This window comes from Diabrotica undecimpunctata, chromosome 1 (genome assembly GCF_040954645.1).
Source record: "Diabrotica undecimpunctata isolate CICGRU chromosome 1, icDiaUnde3, whole genome shotgun sequence".
Classification (NCBI taxonomy): Eukaryota; Metazoa; Arthropoda; class Insecta; order Coleoptera; family Chrysomelidae; genus Diabrotica; species Diabrotica undecimpunctata.
Genome location: NC_092803.1, coordinates 19,225,716 through 19,253,690, shown reverse-complemented (window position 1 = coordinate 19,253,690; position 27,975 = coordinate 19,225,716). Strand labels below are relative to the sequence as shown.

Here is a 27,975-nt window from a genome sequence, read left to right as displayed (position 1 = left end):
TACATTAAATTCGTGTGGCGTTGAAAGTGATTAAATTGAAGTTTTAAAATATTAAGCTGTAAACGATTAAAGTAATTCTGGATTATTTTAGTTACAAATTGTTGTTTATTGTTGTAATATTGCTTAATAAATTTAAAAAGTTTCTTTTTATAATATTCAGAATTTTATATTTTTTTGAGTAAAAAACATAAATGAACAAAGATTCCAATATTTCAAAATTTTCATATGAAGTGTAATTATTTTACGAATATCCAAATTTCTTGTTTATGTTGTTTTATCAATGTTATAAAAAAACAAACTGATAAATATTTGGTAAATTAAAATTATTTTATGTGGTACAATTTTCATTGGGACAGTTAAGCCCATGGCATTTATTTGATAAATCTTCATATTATTTCTTTTGATAATAAAAGATATTGGTATTTGTTTATTTATGTTATTTATATTTATTTCCTTTTCCTATTTTATCCCGATAACGAACAACTAAGAGATACTGAAAGCCACGAGAAAAGATAAGTATAACCTAAGCTGATTTATTTTTTTTTGTATAATAAAATGGCACCCTGAGATTATTTTTTTTATGTATGATTTGCGACACCTAGATAATTAATTAAAGTAATTTAATAAATAAAAAGTTAATATAAAAGTAAGCATATCTTAGTAATATATATATATATATATATATATATATATATATATATATATATATATATATATATATATATATATATATATATATATATATATATATATATAACATCTATTGTTACTTACTGACAAAACATCAAAAATAAAATAAAGATTTACTTTTACATATATACACCATAATACACCTGTATACAAAACATGTTGCATACTATCAAGACAGGTTTAATATTATTTCGATTAATATAATAGCAAGAACTCCTAATTACCTTTTAAACCACACTATGTTTGTTTTGTTTTTTTTTCTGTTCTCTATGGATCAGTCAAAACACACCATTAAAAGATGTCACAAGAGAAATTTTAACTATTCAACTAAATTTTAAAATGTGTTTTGTCCATTATTTTAAATGTTATATTTTATATGTGTGTTTTTAATGTTGAGTGTCGTAGCTTTACATAGATAATCTCAACGACTAGTAAGTTGTAATGACAATTTGAGATATGTTGTAAATATTTACACTTTCTTCGAATTACAGTGTCTTGAAGAAGGAATAAAGGAATTCCGAAAGCTCGACCAAAAGTCAAAAGAGTGTTTCTTTAACATCCCGGATAAACCTACTGACTGCATCCCTAATAAACTGCATTCTTTGTTTATATCGACAGTCAATAATATCCAGTATTTCTTATATATATATATATATATATATATATATATATATATATATATATATATATATATATATATATATATATATATATATATATACATATATATGTATGTATATCAAAGTCTAATAAAATTTTCTCACTTTAAGTTTTTAGATTCCTGACCTGGTTTAACTTGAAATCAACCTTTTTCTACTTTGTAAATAAAATTTGAAAGTCATCAAGTAATTGGTTCTAAGTATTTTATCTAAAATTTAAAACTTCTTATTTGATTTGGGGTTAAGTTTATGTGAAACATTTTTACAGACCCAAAAGTAAAGTGAACGTTTATATTAATTTTGTTTGATATGGTAAATGTATATTGGACAAAAGATAAAATCTTTATTTGCCAATGGAAATTCTTGTTTAATAAAAAATGCATATTGGAAAATGGCAGTAAAAAGATTATAAAATACAATTTTTTATTTAAAAAGCGATGATAGGTACATAATTTTAAAATTCAAACAATTACCGCTTGATTTAGCATTGCCGAATGAAAATTAAGGTTCCCATATGATGTCACGCGTTCGCCTTTCATGCGCAAGAACATACCGGTAGTCTGTGTATCGTGCGCGCGCAGCACTAGAGAATTAGGCGCGTTGAATCGGTGCGTGCTTGTGTGTCTGTCTTTCTCGAGCGTTCTTGGCGTTCAAGACACATTACAGCAGAAACACTTCCTTTCATTTCATATTTCTCCTATCATCGTCCTATCCTCAACAAAATCACTCAAATAGAAATTAGTTAAGTTTAAGTTTACATGTACAATGTTTTAGTAAACAAAATATATTTCTATAGTTAAAATTTGTGCAATTCTTATTTTCATTCAATTCCTTGTTCCTATTGTGCAATTTAATAATATTCATATCAATAAATATTCTACCGAGAAAAAGACGTTGTCACGTAAAATCTTCGCCCGTAAAACCGACTTTACAGGCAACCGATTTTTTTATCTTATTTCTCTGAACTAAATACGGTAGTAGTATATCATTGGTTGATTGGATAAGTTCTTATTTTGAGTTGACTGAGCATTCTATTAATACTTTACAAAATCCAGCGAACAGAATCTGTTCTAATGGTTTTTATTCTAATTGTAAATGCGTATGTTTGCTATCTTGGCCATTTTCTGTTAAAATTTTGGAGTAATCAACAAATGGAATATGTTTTAAATGTTTATCTTCATGTATAAAAAAAATAGAAGCATATTCATTGCCATTTACAAGTGTGATGTTACCATCCGATGCAGGTGCGATGTAATAATTTATTATTTCGGAGACAAATTTAATTCGGTTTACTTAATTTAGTTTATTTTGGATGACATGCTATTGACTTTTTTGCTACATATTTTCACATGAGTTCAGTTGCAAATGATTTGCTTTATCATGTAATGGCATAATTGTGGATTGATCATTTTTTATTCATTAAAAGCATAATTAATAAACCAAGTATAAAACTTATACTCAGAATAAATCAGGTATAGGCAAAATTACTAACAATAAACATGGAATTACTTAGATATAAGTTATACTTGGTATAAGAATTTATTCCAAGATTATACCGACCCACCCCCTTGTTTAAGTCTAGTATAACCGTGGTATAACCCATGATACTATGATTAAGAAGATAAGATATTGCGCATAAGTCGTGACGTAATTGGAGAGCTGCACGTTCGTAATGTCAGTTTTTTGTATGTGTCAATAAATAATGTTTAATAAATAGTTTGGAGATATCCTTTTGTGTACGATTATTGTAATTATTAAACCTTTTTTTAATATTATTATTTTGCTAATCGAATAATTTCATCACAGAATGCATAAAAATCCCATTTAACTTTAACAAGAATTCAAATTCTGCTCTCCAATGACGGCATGCGCGAACACGACCGATTTTGTGCTACGGGAAGATCCTATCTTGTTATTCATAGTATCATGGTATAACCTATTTTATGAATAAGTCATCAGTGACAAGAATATATAATTTTTTGTGTTTTGTGAGTAGCTATGTATATAATTAAAAAATGTGTTTAAGAGGTGTTGCGGCTATCGAGGAAGTTGATAATTTAATTAATATGATGGATAATACACGAAAAAGAAAAACTTTCAAAGAAAGAATAAATCCATTTTCAAAATACACTGGCAATTTTTTCAATTTTTTGCAATTTTAAAATACTCAACTCAACAAGATAACAAATATAGAAAAGATATATTTGGTCAGTTGTCGGTTTCAAAGAAAAATCAAAATTGACATATTTCACTCAATATGTCGTTGTTCTATGTATTTGTGCAAAAGATTGCGACATTGCCAAACTAGTATTTCGGAAAAAAGTGGGAATACTTATAACTAACATATACAAAGTTTATTTGTAACAAAATATTTTAGTATTATATTTACCTTATACTTAGGATAACTATTCTAGATATAAATACGGAATAACCTTAGAATACGAGTGTTTTAAGTATTAGTAAGACAGTAATTGATCATATTTTGCATCGATTTATCATTTTATATAAACATATCACAGCTATTATTACGTAAAATAATCTTGTTAAGTGTTTGCTTCAGTATCCAACAGTATATTGGATGATTGATCTTTTTTGTTTACAATATAGTCAATACAAACAAATATAGTCAAACAGTCAATAAATGAAATTTGTTCGGAAGGTTCTTTTTCTGCATATAACATTTTTTTTTTGGAAGAGGAAATCTTCAAAAGACCGTCAGAGTAGACTGCAGCGCCCCAAGGAGCTGGCGTGCTGCCCTCTACCCTGGTGTGTGGGATTCAGTCCGCTTTCCCAATTCAGACACCCGTAATGCCGAGCGAATCAATCGTGAGAACGCAACTGCCTACCCACTAAAACCCCCTCGTTCCAGCCGCGGGACCCGGTACGTATTTTTAGCAAATGCTACTTCGGTTGCCCCGCTGCTGTCCCTATCTCTACTCCATGTCGGGGAAACCGGCTGTGAGGAGTAGTCATTCTTTTAATTTGTTCCATAAGTAAAACATTGAGTACTGTGTACGATACAAAGTATGGAAAAAAATTAATATTAAATGAAACATAAGTGTAAATAGCTAGGATAAAGTCAGATAATATGAACATATATGTTTTCGTGAAGCAGTGTAAAGATAAAAGTGTATAGATACAGGATATATAAGTAAAATAAGGGATAAAATATCCTTGATAATGTCTTCTGTCACTCTCATCTCCCATCTTGTCTCGCTCTCTCGCGCGTTTCCTTTTCTTTTATTATCTCTGTTATTAGGTCTACTATCACGTTGAAGTTATCTTTGCTTTGCATGGCTATATTCATTATAGTCTCTGGTGTTGTCTCTCCTAGTTTTGCTCTCATATCTTGTTGTTTATCTTGGAAAACGTTGCAATGGAATACGCAATGTTCTGCGTCGTCGCACATTCTATACATAAGTCATCTTCAGTTTTCCTTTTGCGATATGTGTAGGACCTGAAAGAGCCGTGTCCGGTCAGGAATTGAGTAAAAAAGTAATTTGTTCTTTTAAATCTACATTGATACCACTGTTTCACGTCTGGAATTAGTTTCTTCGTCCACTGTGCTTTTTCTGTCTGTGTCTCCCATTCTTGTTGCCATTCGTTTAGCATTTGTTCTCTTACTTCGGCTTTGACCCCTATTAGGTGGCCGTTTACACTGTCGTAAATGATCTTACGTTCCTTCGCTAGGAGGTGGATGGGGGGCGTACCCGCAATCACCTGTAGGGCTATCGTTGATGTAGTCCGGTACGCACTTACTACTTTCAAGAGGGGTTTTCTTTGAGCTCTTGTTAATAATTCCTTATATTTTTTGAAACTCAACACGTCAAGCCATACAGGTGCCCCATATAACAACATATGTTAGTTTGACTAATTTTCTGCTGAAATATTTATACTATTCTCACATGAGATCTGCTGTAAACGTTCTTCTCCTACATGTTCTTGTAAATGTCTATATAGGTTATTTTTCCAGTTGAATCTCCTAAAGCAAAAATCACAGCGAAGAGGTTTTTGACCTGTATGACTCTGGATATGACGCTTCAAGGAAGATAATTGTGTCAACTGTTTGAAACAATATTTACACCTTAAACATTTTTCTCCAGCATGAGATCTCATATGTTTATTTAAAAACGGTTTTGCTCTAAAACGTTTCAGGCAAATTTCACATTTATGTGGTTTTTCACCCGTGTGTATGCGACTATGGTAAATCAGAGATGGATGTGATGAAAATCTTTTTGAACATATGTTACATTTGAAGCGTTTTATTTCCATATGGCAAAGTATATGATGTGTTATCTTACTTTTTTCTGAGAATGACTTCGAACAAATTTTACATTCGAAACGTTTTATATTTGCTGTGATATGTGAAATCATATATTGAGTTAACTGTTCATTGTCTATGGGTTTATCATGGAACATATGTGGGATTTGTTTTACATATCGAGTCATATCGTGTGTCGATTGATTAGTTTCTGTAGGCGTACTGAAAAATTTGTCAAGTGGAATATGCTGCAAAGATTTTTGTTCGAAGTGTTGGGTTGCTTGATCAGTTTCTGGAGACATAGGAGAGTTAGTATCACATGAAATTTGTTGCAAAACCGTTTCTTTAGTATGTAGCAGCATATGTTGAGTTAATTGATCACTTTCTGTAAATTCTTCAGGGCAAACGATACATTTGAAAAATATATCGTTTGCCAACTGTTCATTGTCTATGGGTTTATCATGGAACATATGTGGAATTTGTTTTACATATCGAGTCATATCGTGTGTCGATTGATTAGTTTCTGTAGGCTTACTGAAAAATGTGTCAGATGGAATATGCTTCAAAGATTTTTGTTCGAAGTGTTGGGTTGCTTGATCAGTTTCTGGAGACACAGGAGAGCTAGTATCACATGAAATTTGTTGCAAACCCGTTCCTTTGGTATGTAGCAGCATATGTTGAGTTAATTGATCATTTTCTGTAAACACTTGGGAACAAACATCACATTTGAACTTGTTTGGATGAACTTTCATTTGAAGATTCAATTTTTGTGGATCCATAAAAACTGTTTTTAGAGAACCTGCTGAATGTGTACTTCTGTGGAGTATGCATTCGTTATTACGACTGAATTTTTTATCGCAAACATCACATTTAAAAGGTTTGTCTTCAGAATGCTTGCATATATGTTTTTTAAGGTCACCTATATATGCGAATTTAATAGAACAAACGTCACACTTGTGTGATTTTTCTTCTGGGTGCCTATGTAAGTGTCTCTGAAGTAGGTAGTGTTTTCCAAACTCTTTGAAGCATTTTTCACACTTGAAAATATTTTCTTTTGTGTGCAGCTTCATATGTGTACGTTTATGTGTGAGGCATTGATCATTATCCCAGAACTTTTCATAACAAATATCACATTCAAAAGGCTTGTCTCCAATGTGCGTCTGTAGATGTCTTTGAAGTAAATAGTTTTCTCTAAACTGTCTAGAACAATATTCACATTTTGGATTTTCATCAGTGTGTAATTTCATATGTCTGTTTAATAAATGTTTCACTTTGAACTGTTCCGGACAAATTTTACATTTAAAAGTTGTCTCTCCAGAATGAATTCGAAAATGATAATTGAGAGATTGTTTTGTTGTGAATCTTTTTGTACACATCCCACATTCGTAGGGTTTTAATCCTTTGTGGTTAAATAAATGGCGTCTTAGACCGGAATTTGTTGCGAGATATTTGAAGCAAATTATGCATTGGAATGGTGTTTCCACAGAATGTGTATGTAAGTGATTTTGCAATTTATAGTTTTCTGTAAACTGTTTAGAACAATATTCACATTTTAGAAGGTTTTCATTAGTGTGTACCTTCATATGTCTGTTCAAGTAACTAATGTTTCTGAATTGCCGCGGGCAAACTTTACATTTAAAAGGTGCCTCTCCAGAATGAATTCGAATATGGTAAATGAGAGATGTTTTTGCTGTAAATTTCTTCAGACAGATCCTGCATTGGAAGCGTTTTATACCTTTGTGTAATGTTAAAATATGGCGGTCAAGATGTTGCTTTTGTCTGAATTGTTTCAGACAAATTGTGCATTGGAACGGCTTCTCTCCTCGATCCCCCAACATATCACTAACCATACTATCCTTTACAACTAAAGTATGAACACCTAAAATATTATTATAAATTAAAATTTTGATGTATGTTACAAAAACCGCGTAAGTCCAAATTAACATGACATTTCTACAGGCTAAGACATACTTGTACTTTCTATCGCAAATTCTCGCCGAAGTTTACGACTTAAATTTGTTATAATTCGCCTTGTAGACCGGGCATGTTATTTTGTATTTTGATTCATAACTTAATAAATAGTAAAGAAAATATAAATCACACAAAGTAATCTGGTGTTAGTGCATAAAACTGGTGAACCATGCCGATATATAATGGAACTTATATTTTTAAATTTTTTTATCAAAAAATATTCTTTGTAGGTACAAAAAATATTGTTTTCTGAAACTCATGAGAAAAAAGAACTTGTATTCTTGCATAGCTTAATAATAAGGAAGTGCTTGATACACTCTCAAACGAATTCCATCCAGAATAAGGTGTCAGACAAGGATGTATACTGTCTGCACAATTATTTAATATATATGAAGGATGGGAAAAGGGCATCTCAATAAATGGTCGAAAAATAAACAACCTTCGTTTTGCAGACAACACAGCCCTTCTTACAAATAGTCAAGAAGAGTTAATTGATCTCATACGACTGGTTAAAAACGAAATCAAATATTTGATCACGATAGTGGATAGACTGCATAACAATCATCCACACATAACCACCATTGACTGGTTTGATATTGTGAGATCATATTTATATCTAGGATCATTGATCACAAACACAGGGTCACTACAGGAAGAAATAAAACGGGATGCGATCTAGCAAAAGTCGCCGTAGGAAAGATGGCCAAAATATGGAAGGACTCTCAAATTTCACGAATTCTAAAAATGAAATTGATCAACTATTTAATATTCCCAATACTGACATACGGATGTGAATCTTGGACATTCTTGGACCCTACGACAAGCTGAAGGAAGAAAGATCGACTCCACTAAAATGTTCTCTTGGAGAAGAATGTTAAAAATTCTGTAAAAAATTTTTTACGAATTCCGTGGACCGACCACAGGGCAAATATTTCAATTTTAAATCAGCTAAAAGTCAGCAAACGGATATCAAGCAAAGTCCATATATTCAACAATTGAAATACTTGTTATGAGAGCAGACACAGAAAACATATAGACATATTATCCAAGGAAAGGTAGAAGGCAGAAGATTACGAGGAAGATCCACAACAAGATGGACCGATAAAATTACAGGAATATGCAAAATAGCTAAGCATGAGTTAAAAGAAATGATCAGATACAGAGATCTTTAGAGACGGACAATACATGACATCACAATGACCACTAAACTACCTTCAGGGGGTCAGAATTGAAGAGAGAGATATAAATAAATCATATCGGTACAATAGGTATGTTCTTGATGTAAAATAAATAAACTGGGCCTAGTCCAGAGCGAAGACTTAAGGTTCAAGTAAGCAATTTTTGTTTCGCGGATAAGTCACATGAAGATAACAAGAATAAAGCGACTAACGCTAGCCTGAATTTTTAATCGGATACGATACCATGTTGGAGTTCTATTACCCAGGACTCCCACATGAAGAGCATTTGGCTGATAGTTGTGCCCCTATTGCGCATCAGAGTGCTATAGGGGGGAAAGATATGGTCTGTAGCATTGGAGCGCGGTGGAGTGATTCCTGTTTATAACCTCATCACACAATACACCTCTCTCCAATGAATTGTTACGCCCGAACGTAATTCTTAGAAGTGGATGTGTCTCTCAGGCTGGGTTTAATTAAATTGTTTGCTTGCTATGGGGTTAAGCCACAATTGATTGTAATGAAAATTAAATTTTTAAATAACGTTTTGATATTCTATATAAATATCCTAATAAAAAATAATACCTATAGGGGAAAGAGGTCTACATTCGGCTATATGGAACATTCGGCTATACTTAATATTTTGAATTCTATTTGAATTTCGCGCCAGATTTAGTATAAACGGTTGGAAGTATATCAGTATTTTACAGGACTAATTGTTCTTGGTGCTCCAACGTTTTTTAGATATTTTTTCCGAGTGAAGCGTAAAATAGTGTCATCAAGGTAAGTTTTTATATAAATTTATTTTTTGTGTGGTAGGCACCATTTTTGTTTTAGATCTTTGATTTGTGTAATACGTACTAGGCTACTATGTTACCTATATTATTATGACAAAACATAACCACAAATAATTTTTCTCCTAAATTTTTCTGCACAGAATAAGTCTAAAGTGCAGGTGGTGAACATTCAGCTGGATTGTACGGATAACATTCGGCTACCAACTGAATGTTTCCCATGTAAAAATAATAATTTTGTTTATTTAAATGTTTCTATAAAACATAATTTAAAATATTTAACAAATTATTAGTCCATTCTAGATGCTAAAAAGTATGTTAAAAAGACCAGCCGGTGTGACATAAGTTTAGAGAGAATGAAACTGGCCATTAAAGCAGTTTTATCTAAAAGCCTAAAAGTGAGTATAAACCTGCCCAAAGATATAGTGTGAAACGACAAACAATACAATCATGTATAAAAATTCTTCTAAAGAAAAAATCAAAAGAAGAGATTCTGGCTGACTGGGAGGATTCTGTTAAGGAAACTGAGAAGGAAGTGTCGTTTTCAAGCAAATATATATATATATATATATATATATATATATATATATATATATATATATATTTTGTGATGATTAGTGTTTATAGAAAATAATTTATAAGTTTATATACTAGATATATATTAGATATAAAAAAGTATTTGGTTATTTTAAGAAGTTACATACTAGAGAATTTTATAAAAATATATTTATGTGAGGGCATTTTTAAGAAATTAGCATATAATAATTGTAAAAAGTTGTATTTTAATGTTGTAAATATATTTAAGTGAACCATGTGATTAGGCAACCAACTATACAGTAAGTGACATTTTAGGAAATAATTGGGAATATAAAGTGGGGTTATAATAATACGTTGTTTAAAATGTGTATTTTATTAAATTAGAGTTTTAGTTACATATTTAAATGTTTATTCTGATCTGAAACGCCTAAATGTCAACAAAATTATCAATAGAAAATTATAGAATTCTCCAGATTACAGAATTTGACCTATCTTTACATTGGAACATTCTGGAATAATGATTATGTCTGTTGATCGAACATATACTTTTTTCGAGAACATCCATATAGAAGAAATAGAACAAAATCGAACATGATTTCTTACCAGATGATTCTGGAACATCCAAAAAGATATAAATACCCGAGATTTGTTTTCAAGATGGCCAGTTTATTATGAAAGTTAGTTAGAAGATAGATACATTTACTTAGTGAAGTCAATTGTTCAGAATTTTCAAGACAGTTTTTAGTAAGAAAGTAAGTCAGAGGAAGTTTTTAGTAAGAAAGTCAAGTCAAGCAGTTTAGTAAGAAGTATGAAAGTTATTTAGAGTCCGTTAATCAGTTCAAATTGTTTAATATAGTGAGTTAAATGAAGATTAAAAATTATGCATATATTTTAATGCACATTTATAATTATACACAAATAATTATTGAAGATTAAAAAAGTATATTAGAAGAATGTTGGAAGAAATTAAAATTATATGATTGGAGATTAGTATAAATCAACTTATAATAATTGGATATTGGTATATTGAAAAGAAGAATAAATATAAATGCTGTTTTGCTGGTTTTGCTTGGTGGTTTATAAATGCTGGTGAAGAAAAATATATATTAAATTGGTAGAAGCTGATAATTGGAAAAAGTAATTTCACAAAAACAAGGATAACCAAAGTACGAAGACATTCAGTGGTGATTAGAATCTATATAGTGGAAAACAGTTCATTTAGGCATTCAGTGAAAGAAATGTACAAAATTTTGTTAATATAATTTAGTTAGTGTTATAACAATTTCAAATTTGAAGATAGTTTGTTTAAATTTTACATTGTCTATAGAATTTAATTAGTTTTATAAGAATACCAATTTAAAGAGTTTATTTTAAATTTACATTGGCTAGGTTAGATATATATGTGTGTTTCATAATAGTTATAATAAAGATAATTTAAAAAAGTACTTACAAACTAATTCTTTGAGAACCGCGATAAAAACCCTATATTATTAAAAATACTCATTGCTCATCATTCAAACAAACAACACTTCATAACAATTTGGCGCCCACCGCGGGGCTCTCTATTTAAAAGAATTAGTTTGGAAAGATAAGTGCTCTCATATAATCAAATTAATTTTCATTAGAAAGAAAAAATTATAGATTTTATTTTTAATTATATTTAAACAAGTAAAGTCTCAAAATGTCTCAAGGAAAGAAAGGTACAAGAAGCAAAAAGAATGAAGAAGATGTTGAAGTAGAAACACAACCTGTACAAGAGGAGATTTTAGTTCAAGCTCCACAAGATACTGCAGAAATGAATCCAGAAAGAGAGGAAAATGTTAATATGGCAGCTTTGATGTCATTTATGATGCAGATGAACAAGACAATGGAAGAGAATTCAAAAGAAATCAAAGAAGACATGAAAAAAATGGAACAGAAAATGGAAGAGAATTCAAAAGAAATCAAAGAAGACATAAAAAAATTGGAAGAGAATTCAAAAGAAGTCAAAGAAGACATAAAAAAATTGGAAGAGAATTCAAAAGAAGTCAAAGAAGACATGAAAAAAATGGAACAGAAATTAGAAGAGAATTATAGAAAATTAGAAAAGAAAATAGAAGATAATAATAATAAAATTGTAAAACAAATGGAAAAACAAATGGATAAAAAACTTGAAGCTGCAGAGAAAAAAGTAGCAAATGAAATAAAAAGTATACGGAATGACTACAAGAAAAGGATAGACAATGAGAGGACAGAAGTAAAGAGGATTATTCAAGATAATAAGATAGATATAGAACAGAAAATAGAGTTGCAGAAATGTAACTTAGAAGTAAAAATTAACGAAGACAGGAGAAACACAGAAGAAAAATTAGACAATATACAACAAAATATCCAAATAAATAATAATCAAATAAGAAATGTGGAACAGAGAATAGATGATATTTCACAAATGAGAGACATAGGGAGACCTTACTTAAATTTAACAAATGAGACTGGGATTAAATTCTCTGGTAATATAAAAAATTTGCATCCTAGAGTATACATAAATAGTTTAAAACATAAATTAAGATTTGTGAATAATATTAATGATATTAAAGATTATATTAGAATGACATTAAATGACAATGCAGCAACTTGGTTTGCTAGTATTGAAAATGATTTAGATAATTTTCAAACATTTGAAAATAAATTTTTAAATTATTATTGGGGTGAATTAGAGCAAACCAAGTTTAGAGAAATTCTATATTTTGGAAAGTATAATCACAATTTAAAATCAAATATGGTAGATTATGCATTGAAACTGATAACAGTTGCAAAATATTTAGAACCACCACTTAGAGAGGAAGAAACAGTCTTAAATGTATCTAGACATTTTGATGCTGATGTTGTGCAAACAGTAACTGTACAAAATATTCAAACAATAGATAGTTTTATTAATTTTATTCAAAGAATACAAAGAGGCAATATGACAAGTAATAATAACAGAAAAAACAATAATAACTTTCAATATAATAAAAATGATAATCAACAATATAGACAATCATATAACAATAATTATAGATATGGTAATAATTTACAAAATTTTAATAATAATAACAGTAATCAAAATAGACAGAATTGTAATAACAATACTAGTTATAATAGACGACATTTTAATAACAGTACTAATAATAATAGACAAGATTTTAACAATAGAAGAAATACAGAGCGACCTAACTATAACAGACAGGTAAATTGTGTTCGAAGGAATAGAAGCTGCGAAGACAGGGAACGAAATAGTACAAGGCAAGAAAATGTGAGTAGAAGTCATAGTAGGGAAAGACATAGGATCAGATCCAAGTGGTCAGATACAATCTGACAATTCTAATAATCAAAATTTTGTGCAGTAAACTTTCTGAATTACAAGTTAGGCCATTGCTATTATGAAAAACCTTCTGAATTTATTTCTTTAGATGAAGATAAAATTATTGAATCTATTAATTTAATTTATATAAATGCTTTGGCCAAAAATAAAATGATTAAAATTATGATAGATACTGGTTCAGAAAGTACTTTAGTCTCGGAGAATTTTATTTTTAATACATTAAAACTATCAGATATAATAAAGATTCCAAAAATTAAAATTGTTGGTGCAAATAATAAGAAGTTGGGTGAAATTGATAAATTAGCCAATTTTAAAATTAATATTCTTAATAAAGAAATTAATATGCAAGGATTTATTGTCAAGGATTTATGTGTTGATATATTAATGGGAAATGATGAATTGGAAAAGAAGAAAGTAAAGATAGATTTTGAAGAAAAAATGGTAACTTTGGAAGGGCAAATAATTAAATTTATGCAGAAAGATGAGTTGGAAGAAGGAATAAGAGTTGATAGGATATTATTAAAAGAAAATAATGATGTTTATGAAGAAGAAATGTATTTTGATGATAGGGAAATGTCCCAAAAGAATGTAAAGAGTAATTATTGTAGTGAATATTTAAGGAATGGAAATTTTAAGCAGATGGATGCCTACGAGGTGGAGTGCGTAAAATTGGAAGCAAGGAATAATGAGTACATAATGAAGAATAATTTTATTTGTAAAGAAGAAGATGTGATAAAAGTTAATTGCCCTGAAGAATATGAATCAATAGTCGTTTCCATATTGCAGCAACACAAGGGACTTGTCAATAAAGAAAATAGAATTGCACAAAATTATATCCATAGTATAAAAGTTAAAGAAGAAAAAGATTTTAAAACAAAATCATACCCAATACCATATAAATACAGAGAAGTAAACAGAACGATTAATAATATGTTAGAAGATGGAATCATTGAGAAGGCAGACACACGTTTTATTAACCCCATAGTAGTAGTACAAAAAAGATCAGGTGAAATCAGGTTATGTTTGGATGCAAGGAATATTAACAAGATTACTGAAAAGCAATTTGAAGCACCAATGAGTATAGATGGAATATTAGGAAGAATTACAGGAATGTCATTTTTCACTAAAATCGATTTACAGCATAGTTTCTGGTTAATACCTCTAGAAAGAAAAAGTAGACAGTATACGGGATTTCAGATAGATGGAGTAGTATATCAATTCAAAGTAGTACCATTTGGACTTCAATCATCTTGCAGTGCTCTATGTAGATGTCTTCATGATATTTTGGATCAATATGAACATTTTGTAATTCACTACATTGATGATATACTAATTTTTTCTAAAACGGCTGAAGATCATGGGAAACACCTAAAAATTATAATAACACATTAGACAAAGTTGGACTAAAAATAAATCAAGAAAAATGTACATTTTTTCAAAAAGAAGTAATATATCTAGGTTATAAACTTAATACTAAGGGAATCGAAATGGATCCAGAACGGACACAAGTCATTCAGGAATATAAAACACCACACAATTTAAGAACTTTAAGAGGATTTATTGGAATAATTAATTATTATAAAAGGATGATACCAGATCTAAGTATAAAAGAAATTCCATTACTGGAACTACTGAGAAAAGGTGTAAAATGGAGATGGGATCAGAGAAGAGAACTAGCATTCCAAGAGATTAAAAACATTTTTCTGTCAAATTTGAAAATATACTATCCTGATTACACACAGCCATTCATATTAAGAACAGATGCATCAATAGAGAGATTATCAGGGGTATTATTACAAATACATGATGGGGTCGAATATCCAATACAATTCATTTCAAGAATTACAAAGCCACATGAAAAGGGTTACTCAGTTTCAGAATTAGAACTAGCAAGTATAATACACTGTGTCACAAAATTAAGATTTTATTTGTTGGGTAATGAATTTACTATAGAAACAGATCACCAAGCTTTAACATCTATATTAAATAACAAATATGGAAACAGTAGAATACATCGGTGGAGTCTAATATTGAGTGAATACTCATTTGAAATCAAATACATTTCTGGAAAATCCAATATAGTGGCAGATGCTTTATCAAGGTTAGAAAATACACCACAAAAAGGACAGCGAACAATAAAAATTGGATTAAATCAATTAGTACAAAGTACTGGATTATATTCTAAAGAAGAAATTATAAGAGATCAGATCAATTTGAGTGAAAAACAAAAAGTCCTTAGGAAAGATGGGGTATATTATAAAATAATAAATGGCATAGAAGTATATGTAATAACTAGAACTTTAGCAAAGAAAATATTGAAAAATTTACATAACAATTATATGCATATTGGTTCAAGAAAGCTATGGATGCTATTTAGGAACAATTATTTTGCAAAGAATGACATAAGTATAGCAAAAGAAATTACTACCCAATGCCCAATATGTCAACTAAACAAAGAAAAGAATTTCAAAAACCAGAACACATATAAATCTAATGTTGTATATGAAAAACTAAATACAGTTTCCATGGATTTTATCTCAAATTTAGTTCTCAGTACAACAGGAAAAAAGCATATACTAGTGATAGTTGATTTATATACAAAATTTATTAAACTATATCCCTGCTCCAGAACAAATGTTAAAACATTAAAATTATATATTAATCAATTTTTCGAAGAGATAGGACCATTTAGAAATTGCATAATAGATAATGCTACATATTTTAACAACCAAAAATTTCGAGCATTTTGTGAGAAAAAGGGAATCAACATTCATTTTACAAGTATCAGACATCCTCAGGCAAATCCTGCAGAAAGATATATTAAAGAAGTTATAAAATATTTAAGAATAGTGTGCCAAAATCAACATGAAACTTGGCAGCAACATATACCACAAGTAGAATATTTTTTAAATAATACACACAATTTAAATACAGAAGAAGTACCAGAATATTTAATGTTTGGACATATAGGAAACAGAAAATGGATTAGTGAATATAATCAGGATATGTTAGAACAAGTAATGCAGAAAGTGAATAACCGAATTAGGAGGAAAGCTGAAAAATATATCAGAAGACAAAATAAAAAAATAAAAAAACCAATCACATTTCAAAAAGGAGACCTAGTGTTAATTCGTTCACTTAGAAAAAGTGATGTTAAAGAAAACCGTTGTAAGAAATTACAACCAATGTTTGAAGGTCCATATAGAATTAAAAATCAGAATGGACTAAATAGTTATGTGTTAATAGATGCAGAGAACAGACTAAGAGGCCTGTTTCATATCAATGACATCTTTAAGTATCATGAAGAGATTGAATAATGTTTTCTATACCTTTTAACACTAATATAAAAACAGATTACTGATATATCCATTTTATTCAATAGACTTGATTTGTTAAATAGATGGTAGATTTCATTATTGTGAATCAATTTGACATCATACTGGATGATTTTATACAAATGGAAATTGTTGGTACCCTAAAAATCATAATTTGGGGTTAGATACAAAATTGATTCTATAAAAATGTCTTTCTAATATAATAAAGTGTAAAAACTTACCAATTTATATTGATGAAAGTTATTTTGAATGGAAATAATTCCTAGATTTGTATCCTATCATCCATTGTAAAATATAAACACAATAATACAACACACAAACTTCCATTTGACATGACAGTTTGACATAGACAGCGAACAGGGATGTATTTAACACATTTTAAATAAAAAAAAAAAAATTTTGATTTATTAAATTTAATAAGGTATGAGAAAATTAATATTTAAAAAAATAATAAGTAAATTATTTATTTTAAATATTATTTTGGGGTATTGTGATGATTAGTGTTTATAGAAAATAATTTATAAGTTTATATACTAGATATATATTAGATATAAAAAAGTATTTGGTTATTTTAAGAAGTTATATACTAGAGAATTTTATAAAAATATATTTATGTGAGGGAATTTTTAAGAAATTAGCATATAATAATTGTAAAAAGTTGTATTTTAATGTTGTAAATATATTTAAGTGAACCATGTGATGTAACCGTTTCAAAAGATTTAAAAGAAACTCATTATATATTTCGATTATATTTTTTTTTAATAAAACTAATAGCCCCATCTATCTGTCAAGTACCTACCTGTAGCCGACTCAAGGATTCTTCTGTAATTCCCAAATATATCCGGTAGATGAGCATATTTTTCAACTTGTCACTCACGCCCAATTTCCAGATTCAGGCGCCATGATAGCGCTTCGCTCTTTTCTGTTAAGACCGTCCAACCGTTAAGACGTGTTTCCAAAGTGGGTCTCAATTCAGAGATATTTATTTTTTTAGACCCTTATTGGAGAGGCTATAATGCTGATATTATATTTCTAATACTCGTCGCAAGATAGTATTGCTATGGAGTTATTCCAGATCATGGCCCAGTAGCAGTATCTTTTTATGGAATCCCTAACCCCTCTTATCTGGGATGGTGTTGATTTGATATAGTACGTAGCTGAATCAATGGTTTATTTGGTGACTGATTAAATAAGAAGAGAAACAGAGCAGATTAAGGTTGTACCAATTTTTATTATACCTACTTTCAAGACAACAGAAATGATTATGAACTCAAAAAAAAAAAATGAAAATATAGTGAAGTGTTCTAATTTAATTTAAAGGTTTATTTTCTTCATTGTTCCTAGTTGATAAATAACTATATTATTTTCAATGTAAACAAATTTCGAAATTTGGGGTTAATATATATATACATTCATTTTCTTTATAACCAATTCTTAATTTAATACGATACAAAGATTTTTTGTTTATGATAATGTTAACATAAAATAATATTTTGGAATCCCTTTGGGATGACGTAACTTTTAATGTTTTCTTTTTGTTCATTACTAAGAAATAATAAAGAATAGTTTTCTTGTAAACTTTCAATAAATCTTAATTTTTTTTTGCTCTTCCCCTTCGAGGATAAACCAGGGGTGGCGTCCAATAATAAATTATAATTTCATATTATCTAATTGTGCTTGAATTTAAAATACGATATAGTTTCTATAACCCCGCCCAATTCTCTTCGACAACGAGCGATTCTGGCCTAGTATATATCATTGTAGCACGGTAGCGTTACAAAATGGCGCCCCCCAACGTGGGGCATGTATTAGATTTGCTCCATTTGTACCTTCGTTACAAAATGTCGCCAAGCGTGTGGGGCTTTTGAATATTCCTGTATCTTCAGAGTTTTTTTCAATATTATTAGTTGTTTTGTACCCCCCTGTATATGTAATTAATTAAGTCTGTATGTTTTGAACCATTTTTTTAGTTCAATTGTGTATTTGCTTTTATTCAATTTTTCATTAAATCAACACTGCTACTATTTTAGAATTTTTTGCAAAGTATTTATATGTATTCGTTTTTAGTCTTCGTAAAATTAATTGCGTAGAAATATTCTCGTCGTATTTTTAATTTTGTGAAATACATAATACGTATTTGGAATGTTTATTACGTGTGCATTTTAATGGTCGTATTTTGAATGGTAAGATAATCGTCTGTTTATTCCCCGTCCGCCTAGGTAAACATTCCATAAGTGAAAAATGAATTTTGTTTATTTCTTTTTTTAGTGTTTAAATTGAGTGAAACCTTGAAATTATTCCGGCTAATATGTCTCGACAATTTGTATAGTCCTCAATTCTTTTTCCTTGCAGTTCAGTCTTTTTGTTTATAGAACCATAATAATTATATTCCTCAATGTGTTTATTTTAAATAAACGAAATGGCTTTTAGCGTTCGTTATTTGAAAAATCAATTAAGTGAATTTTATTTCTTAACCTTGATTCATGGTTTTTATTTGCGGCAAACAGCCGGGAACTATATCTATATACAGGCTGTCCCGACCTACCTAATTCTAAAATATGTTATCTGGATTCGTGTAGAATACTTACGCGAAATATTCTTTTTTCGAGGATTTGAAGTTGAGTTCTTTGATAATAGGATGTTTTTAATATGTTTTTTTAGTCTGTTATCTGTTAAATTTTCTTTTTAATTTGTCTTTCGTTTATTTTAAAAAAATTATTTTTTCATAGTTTAACTTTTTCGTACTTTGAAAAGAAAATTTTATTTCCTGAATAGGAAAATGCTTTCTATATTTTACAGTCCATGGTTCTTTTGTTTTAAAAGTATAAGGAAGTAATGATATGACTTCGTTTCTCTCTGCCTAAGGCGTCTTTGTTGAGAATATAGAGCGGAAATATTGCTATTCTCCTTCTGTTATGTTAATTTTATGTCTTTGTGTGGTCAGATGTAGTAGAAGTATGTTTTTGGTACTGGAACTTATTTTTATTTTGTGGTTTTACCTTTTTTTCTTGAGATGTCCTGTAGGACGTACAGGCACGTGACCTGTATTATTGTATCTTGAGTTATTTGTGTGGATGTCAGACTGTTGTATACGCAGCAGCTTTCTTTTTTTGTCGTTGACATTTTTGCGGTCTTCTAATAGTTTATTAGACCACATATATCTTTTTGCTTTGAGACTTTTGGCTAAGGCTCGAAAGCTTTCATTTATTATCTTGTGTTCACGATATGGTACAAGTGAAGGTTGGAGTAGTTTACTGTTGTCTATTGTGACTCTTTGTATAAACAGAGGTGAAACAACCCGCTGCCGCCTATTGTAAATTTATCTTTTATCTTTATGTCGACGTTAAGACCACGTTTGTTTAACAATTGAAATAGTTCTGGTACTACCGTTAAATGACCCACTGAGAATTAAAAGTTTATATTATTTTGACTCTGTTAGAGTTCTGCTAGAGAATGGTAAACATTTCTTTGTGATTTGTATGACGACCATATTGGATTCAATTAGGTGTCAAAAATGTTTTACTGTTCAAATTTTTTTATTGTTGCGGTGTATTACATCCAACATCATGATTTTTTATTATTGACGATGGACTGTAATATTTTTCTATTTCTTTGGAAGATTGTAATGATTCTTCCGTTCCTTTTAAGTCTTATCGTAAGTTTTTGTTTCGTGGAAGACTCTTACGATTTTTTTTGTTTCTTTTGGAAACATCAGTCTTAGACTGAACTGTTTGTGTAGCGATTGTGGCTTGTATGCCATATACCCCTTTTCTTTCTTCTTCTCCAAGATTGTGTATTAACGGTTTGGATTTATTTTCTTCTTTTGTCCTTTTGGGAGTCTCCTTGTTGGAAATTTTCCGCTGTGATCAATCCCAGAGGCTATTCTTATAGAACTATTGGCCATCCTGTCTTTCTTCTTTTGCGTTTAATTTTCAACCAGTGGTTGGAAATTCATTCATTGCTTGACTGTCATAGTCAACTTTATTATTGTTTGATGCTATTTAGGTTGTCTACCTAGTGGATAACTATAGCGAAGTTTGCTAAAACTGCTTAGTTGGCCACCCGCCTTTGTTGAGCTGGAAGCATCCTTCTTTTCGCTCCCAGAAACTTCAGCACTGGTCTGTTCCACACTGTTGGTTAGGCTAGAGCCGTGTTTATAGAAATCTGCCATTGGTCGTTGTGCCTAATAGCCAACGAACTGTACCTGATGTCGATTCATCAAATCGAGCATCCAGTTTAATTTTGCATGTAAATATGTCATGATTTTTGTTTATATTTTTTTGTTTTATTCAGACCTAAAACTTATCTAAGTCGTTTCGTCGGATAATTCAGATTTGTCTGAAACCGAATAAATCGGTTTTCTTAAATTTTTAATACCTTTCTTCTAAAATGTTCAGTCCATTCTTAATTTTTAATTTTTTAGTTGATTCCCTTTACGCCTTTGCGTACTTAATCTTTGCTACCTTCTCCAGCGACTATTCAACCCCTCCGTGGCCCGTGTACAGGAAGAGTTGCGCTAACGCGAACTTTATCCTGGAGAGGATTCGTTTCCTTTCCAAATTTTTTTGGCGTGGGGTCAGTACAGCACTGATACCCTAGTACTTAGTACATTGAATACCACTTTGCTTCGGCAAATCTGTCCCTTAGTGCTTCTTTCCCTTCAGGAAGTTGACACGTTTCAATTTTTTTTTTTTGAGCTGTCTCGACAACCCTTGTTTTATGTCGGTGGTGTTGACTATTAGTCAGGGAGCATCCTGCTATAGTCAAGTGGATTAGTAGACCTATCCCTATTCCAATTAATAATTTTGTGTATCTCAGATGTTGTCGCAAAGAGACGAGCCTCTGGAAGTAGTGTAGGAGACTCCGCACGTCGATCTCCAGAGCAACTCAGTTTGGCTCGCACCCCAGTTCGTTGAACTGTTTTACTTTTTATTATTATAATATTGATCATTTATTGTGTTCAATATGTCTATATATATATATATATATATATATGTATATATGTCGTATTTCTTTTCGACATAAATTTTATTTTTATCTTATCTTATTCTACTTCGGTATTATTCTCTCTCTAGTTTGTATTGATCGAGATCTTGAGTTTGTGCTACCCCGACCAAGAACCTATATTGATTTTAAGGGTGTTTGCAAAATTTAATCTCATTTTATTTTTAGAATGCCTTGGTAGAATGTGATATTTTTATGCTTATGTTAGTTTATATTACAATAAATTGTACATACCTTTAGTTGTCTTCAAGTGGATACAAAATTCAATTTATCTTATTTTACGGATTTATAAATCCAAGTAATTTTTTTTGGTATCTATACCAAAGATATCAAGATTCCTCTGTCTAGTTACCAATGATAGTTCATTATAGTATCTGTTCATTTGCCTAAGTTTTACTCTTAGTGTGAAGACCTTCGAATTTCGACTCTCTATTCGAAACCCCCCAAAATAATGTTTGAAAAGATTATTGCTGTCTAACATCCTATATTCTGAATGGCCAGACACTGAGGAAGGCTAGGGATGAAGTAAGCGGATTCCCGCTAGTTGACTCGTCGGAATGATAAGCCATTCATAATTGTATTTCAGTAATAAATCTAGAATAACAGCCTCCCGCGTCAGGAAACTTTTTTTAGTTCTCCAATACCTGTTTAGTTATGTAATCTAGAATTATTTAGACCCTACCCGAAGTTGACCCTACCCGAAGTTGACCCTACCCGAAGTTGACCTACCAATGTTGTCCCTATTATAGGCGGATGATACACGTTAGTTATCACAAATTCTAGTTGTCATACTAATAACTAAACATCAGCCTTTTTTTGTTTCTAAATATAGATGTGTCTTACAGAAATTCTGATGTCTACCTCTCCCAGTAAACTTATTAAGGCTTGTCTTTGTAGAACTTTAATGTACCCAATTTTGAACTATTAGTAACTCTTTCCTTTTATTTGTGTATTTCTAAATGTGTCTATAATGACGCGCTGCGTTATTACCTTATGTTATTCGTGGATTAAGTCATAGATGAAAGACTCTATGCTTCCGAACAAACGATGACACATTTGTATTTTGTATCTTATGGCGTTAATGATACGATTGTATTATTATTCTTATGTTATTCGTGGATTAAGTCATAGATGAAAGACTCTACGCTTCTGAACAAACGATAACATTATTTTTTTTGTGTTTTATTGTGTTAGGTCTCATAACGACTACGCAGTAAATTATCTGTTTTGTATCTTGGTGACAACACTAGTATGTTTTGCTTTATATTACTTATGAAATTTCAAATGGTAATATCTTAATTATATTATTTCGATTAAATGCGAGCATTTGGTCTCAAATAATGATTTGTAGATATGTTTTGTTTTATTCCGCTTTGTTCATGATATTGGTTATAGGTGAAATACCCTATGCATTTTGAGAGTGAGAATGCAATTTTTTTTTGTTTACATTTTTATAGTTGAGTCATAAATATTCTATGCGTTCTGTTTCGCTTTGTTCTGAAATCTTTGAGTTGTTCCCACGTGAGTTGTGAAAGAAGGATTCTGTGAGTCCAGATTGTAGCTATATTTGTCCATTCTGTTTGTCTTACCTCTCCGTATATCTATTCCCACTTTTGAAAAGGTTAGTATGGTGTGCCACCATGCCTAGTCCGATTCCACGCTGGTACCCAGTTGAAATCGTGGGGAGGGCTGTGTAACCGTTTCAAAAGATTTAAAAGAAACTCATTATATATTTCGATTATATTTTTTTTTAATAAAACTAATAGCCCCATCTATCTGTCAAGTACCTACCTGTAGCCGACTCAAGGATTCTTCTGTAATTCCCAAATATATCCGGTAGATGAGCATATTTTTCAACTTGTCACTCACGCCCAATTTCCAGATTCAGGCGCCATGATAGCGCTTCGCTCTTTTCTGTTAAGACCGTCCAACCGTTAAGACGTGTTTCCAAAGTGGGTCTCAATTCAGAGATATTTATTTTTTTAGGCCCTTATTGGAGAGGCTATAATGCTGATATTATATTTCTAATACTCGTCGCAAGATAGTATTGCTATGGAGTTATTCCAGATCATGGCCCAGTAGCAGTATCTTTTTATGGAATCCCTAACCCCTCTTATCTGGGATGGTGTTGATTTGATATAGTACGTAGCTGAATCAATGGTTTATTTGGTGACTGATTAAATAAGAAGAGAAACAGAGCAGATTAAGGTTGTACCAATTTTTATTATACCTACTTTCAAGACAACAGAAATGATTATGAACTCAAAAAAAAAAATGAAAATATAGTGAAGTGTTCTAATTTAATTTAAAGGTTTATTTTCTTCATTGTTCCTAGTTGATAAATAACTATATTATTTTCAATGTAAACAAATTTCGAAATTTGGGGTTAATATATATATATATATTCATTTTCTTTATAACCAATTCTTAATTTAATACGATACAAAGATTTTTTGTTTATGATAATGTTAACATAAAATAATATTTTGGAATCCCTTTGGCGTCCAATAATAAATTATAATTTCATATTATCTAATTGTGCTTGAATTTAAAATACGATATAGTTTCTATAACCCCGCCCAATTCTCTTCGACAACGAGCGATTCTGGCCTAGTATATATCATTGTAGCACGGTAGCGTTACAGTGATTAGGCAACCAACTATACAGTAAGTGACATTTTAGGAAATAATTGGAAATATAAAGTGGGGTTATAATAATACGTTGTTTAAAATGTGTATTTTATTAAATTAGAGTTTTAGTTACATATTTAAATGTTTATTCTGATCTGAAAAGCCTAAATGTCAACAAAATTATCAATAGAAAATTATAGAATTCTCCAGATTACAGAATTTGACCTATGTTTACATTGGAACATTCTGGAATAATGATTATGTCTGTTGATCGAACATATACTTTTTTCGAGAACATCCATATAGAAGAAATAGAACAAAATCGAACATGATTTCTTACCAGATGATTCTGGAACATCCAAAAAGATATAAATACCCGAGATTTGTTTTCAAGATGGCCAGTTTATTATGAAAGTTAGTTAGAAGATAGATACATTTACTTAGTGAAGTCAATTGTTCAGAATTTTCAAGACAGTTTTTAGTAAGAAAGTAAGTCAGAGGAAGTTTTTAGTAAGAAAGTCAAGTCAAGCAGTTTAGTAAGAAGTATGAAAGTTATTTAGAGTCCGTTAATCAGTTCAAATTGTTTAATATAGTGAGTTAAATGAAGATTAAAAATTATGCATATATTTTAATGCACATTTATAATTATACACAAATAATTATTGAAGATTAAAAAAGTATATTAGAAGAATGTTGGAAGAAATTAAAATTATATGATTGGAGATTAGTATAAATCAACTTATAATAATTGGATATTGGTATATTGAAAAGAAGAATAAATATAAATGCTGTTTTGCTGGTTTTGCTTGGTGGTTTATAAATGCTGGTGAAGAAAAATATATATTAAATTGGTAGAAGCTGATAATTGGAAAAAGTAATTTCACAAAAACAAGGATAACCAAAGTACGAAGACATTCAGTGGTGATTAGAATCTATATAGTGGAAAACAGTTCATTTAGGCATTCAGTGAAAGAAATGTACAAAATTTTGTTAATATAATTTAGTTAGTGTTATAACAATTTCAAATTTGAAGATAGTTTGTTTAAATTTTACATTGTCTATAGAATTTAATTAGTTTTATAAGAATACCAATTTAAAGAGTTTATTTTAAATTTACATTGGCTAGGTTAGATATATATGTGTGTTTCATAATAGTTATAATAAAGATAATTTAAAAAAGTACTTACAAACTAATTCTTTGAGAACCGCGATAAAAACTCTATATTATTAAAAATACTCATTGCTCATCATTCAAACAAACAATACTTCATAACAATATATATATATATATATATATATATATATATATATATATATATACATATATATATATATATATATATATATATATATAATATATATATATATATATATATATATATATATATATATATATATATATATATATATATATATATATCAAGATAAATATTTATAACAGTGTACAACAACTTGTATCTTACATAAAAAAAAATGTTCTAATTTGAATTATGAGCTAAACTACATGCAAATACGAAGTCTTGCCTTCGATTGTGCCAATTCCATACCACGATGTAAGGTGCCAACATATATGAATCTTAACAAGATCGCAGATTTATGCCATATGATTATTACAATAATTGTTTAGGTCTTTTAGGTCTTGACTGGTTAAGAGGCTTTATGAAAAAGCTCGAAAAAGATATATCTTTACACAAACCAGAGAACACAAGCATCTGCAGGGCAATGGCATTCAATAAACCTGTCGTTGATGATTAATTTTGTTGGTATTGTTAACGCAGCAAGAGGAATAGTTCCACCGGTTTTTGTATCCCCCAGAATAAGAAACCCAGTAGAATACTTAGGAGATGAATATCCAGCCTCAGCTATTGCTTTTGGAAATAAAAGGAGATGGATGACATCAGAAGTTTTTCCTGGGGTAATAAAACACTTCGTCAGTCACGTGAAATGTACTCAACACAAATAGGGTTTTGCTGTTTGCAGATAACCATGAATCCCACATTTCTGTGACAGTAATAGGACTGTCGAGAAAATGAAATCGTACAGCTGTCGTTCCCTCTCATACTACTCACAGGTTACAGCCTTTGGACGTTGCAGTCTACGGCACTTTTAAAACGTATCTAGCGGCTGCGCATCATGACTGGCTGCTACCAAATCCAGCTAATGTAATAACAATTAGACACTTAGGTGCTCTGTCAAAACGTGCATATGAAAGTGCTTTTTCTATTAAAAACACTACAAGCTCCTTCAAAAATACTGGACTTTGGCCTTTAAACCGCCAAATATTTAAGAGACAGACTTTATAGCAAGCGAAGTGACTGACAAACCACTAGCTGAGAATCAGTCAGAAATTAATGCATCCACTGAAAATGGTGATGGTTCTGTTCTCAAAGAAGTAACTCCCCCACCTCTTGTAGAAAACTTAAAGAGTAATTCTTCCGTTGGATTCTCTGTGGATCCAAATACTCTCGTTCACAGAGAATCAACCCCAATAGCTCCAGCAGAAATGCTAGACAGTTTTAATTTTACAGGTAATGAAGACTTTTATTGGTAATTTTTTTAACTAAAAATAGTTCAGAATGTAAATTTTCTTTCAAGGAAGAAATGATAAAGGCTGTAGAGGTCTTGTTTGCAAAGCAACATTTTTAAACTCTCTTGGGCATTGCATGATGCTTGTAATATTCAATGAATAGTATATTATGAATCAATAGAACTATAAACTAATCAATAGAACTATAAACTAATCAATAGAATATTTCAATACATCCTCGTAAAAGACAGCTCAAATGACGAAATCGGCAACATCGCTATGTCATTCTGATAAACACCAATTATTTTGTAGAGATGTAAAATGAAACAAATTAATAAATAATTTCATATTACAGCAGATTACTTTGTGGTATGTGCTATTACACATAATGGTCATTGAATACACGATTTTATGGATAAAAATATTAAGCTAATTTGCTCACCTTTTTCATTTCTTTCATCTTTTGGGGTATCATAGATTACATTTGGCTTAAATTCCACGTCTTCAGTATGTAAGATTTGATACTTAAAGTCAATTTCATTTGACTCAAATTTCAGATCATTATTGCATTCTTCTGTCTGTATTTGGTTCGAATGATGATACTTAGATTTTACGTCTTCTCCCTCGGAAGATTGAAAAGCTTCAGGTTCATTTTTAAATAAATCTGCCATATCTATGTTCTGTTTTATTCATGGATATATTTAATTTGTATTCTTTGTCAATAATATATTTTCTTGTTTTACTTTCATGTTTCTAACCAAAGTGTTTATAGTTTATTGTGTTGTAAATGGATGATAAATAAAAATAAATGGTAAGGTAAGTAAAAGTAAATGTCAGTCAATGTCAAAAGTCCTTAAAATTAATCTATTGCATAGTTGCCGAATCTTATACTTTGTACGTCTATTGGTATACTCCCGGTCCCAATATAATTTAGCATCGAGTTAGAATATATGGAGAAACTATGATCATATTAACGTGTTATTAAAAACGACGTCAGAAGGTATGGTTAATGATCATACCGACTCATCCAGCGAAGACTGTACTAATT

At 30.2% G+C, this 27,975-nt stretch overlaps 1 protein-coding gene across 1 annotated transcript; it reads right to left on the bottom strand.

The window, feature by feature from the left end:
* Positions 1 to 776: 776 nt before the first annotated feature.
* Positions 777 to 27,737, bottom strand: LOC140445762 (uncharacterized). Its single transcript, XM_072538089.1, has 2 exons — positions 27,370 to 27,737; positions 777 to 7,489 (listed from the first exon to the last, which is right to left on the bottom strand). Exons 1-2 carry the CDS (start codon positions 27,596 to 27,598, stop codon positions 5,220 to 5,222), a joined length of 2,499 nt encoding a protein of 832 aa, XP_072394190.1. The 5' UTR covers positions 27,599 to 27,737; the 3' UTR covers positions 777 to 5,219.
* Positions 27,738 to 27,975: the final 238 nt, after the last annotated feature.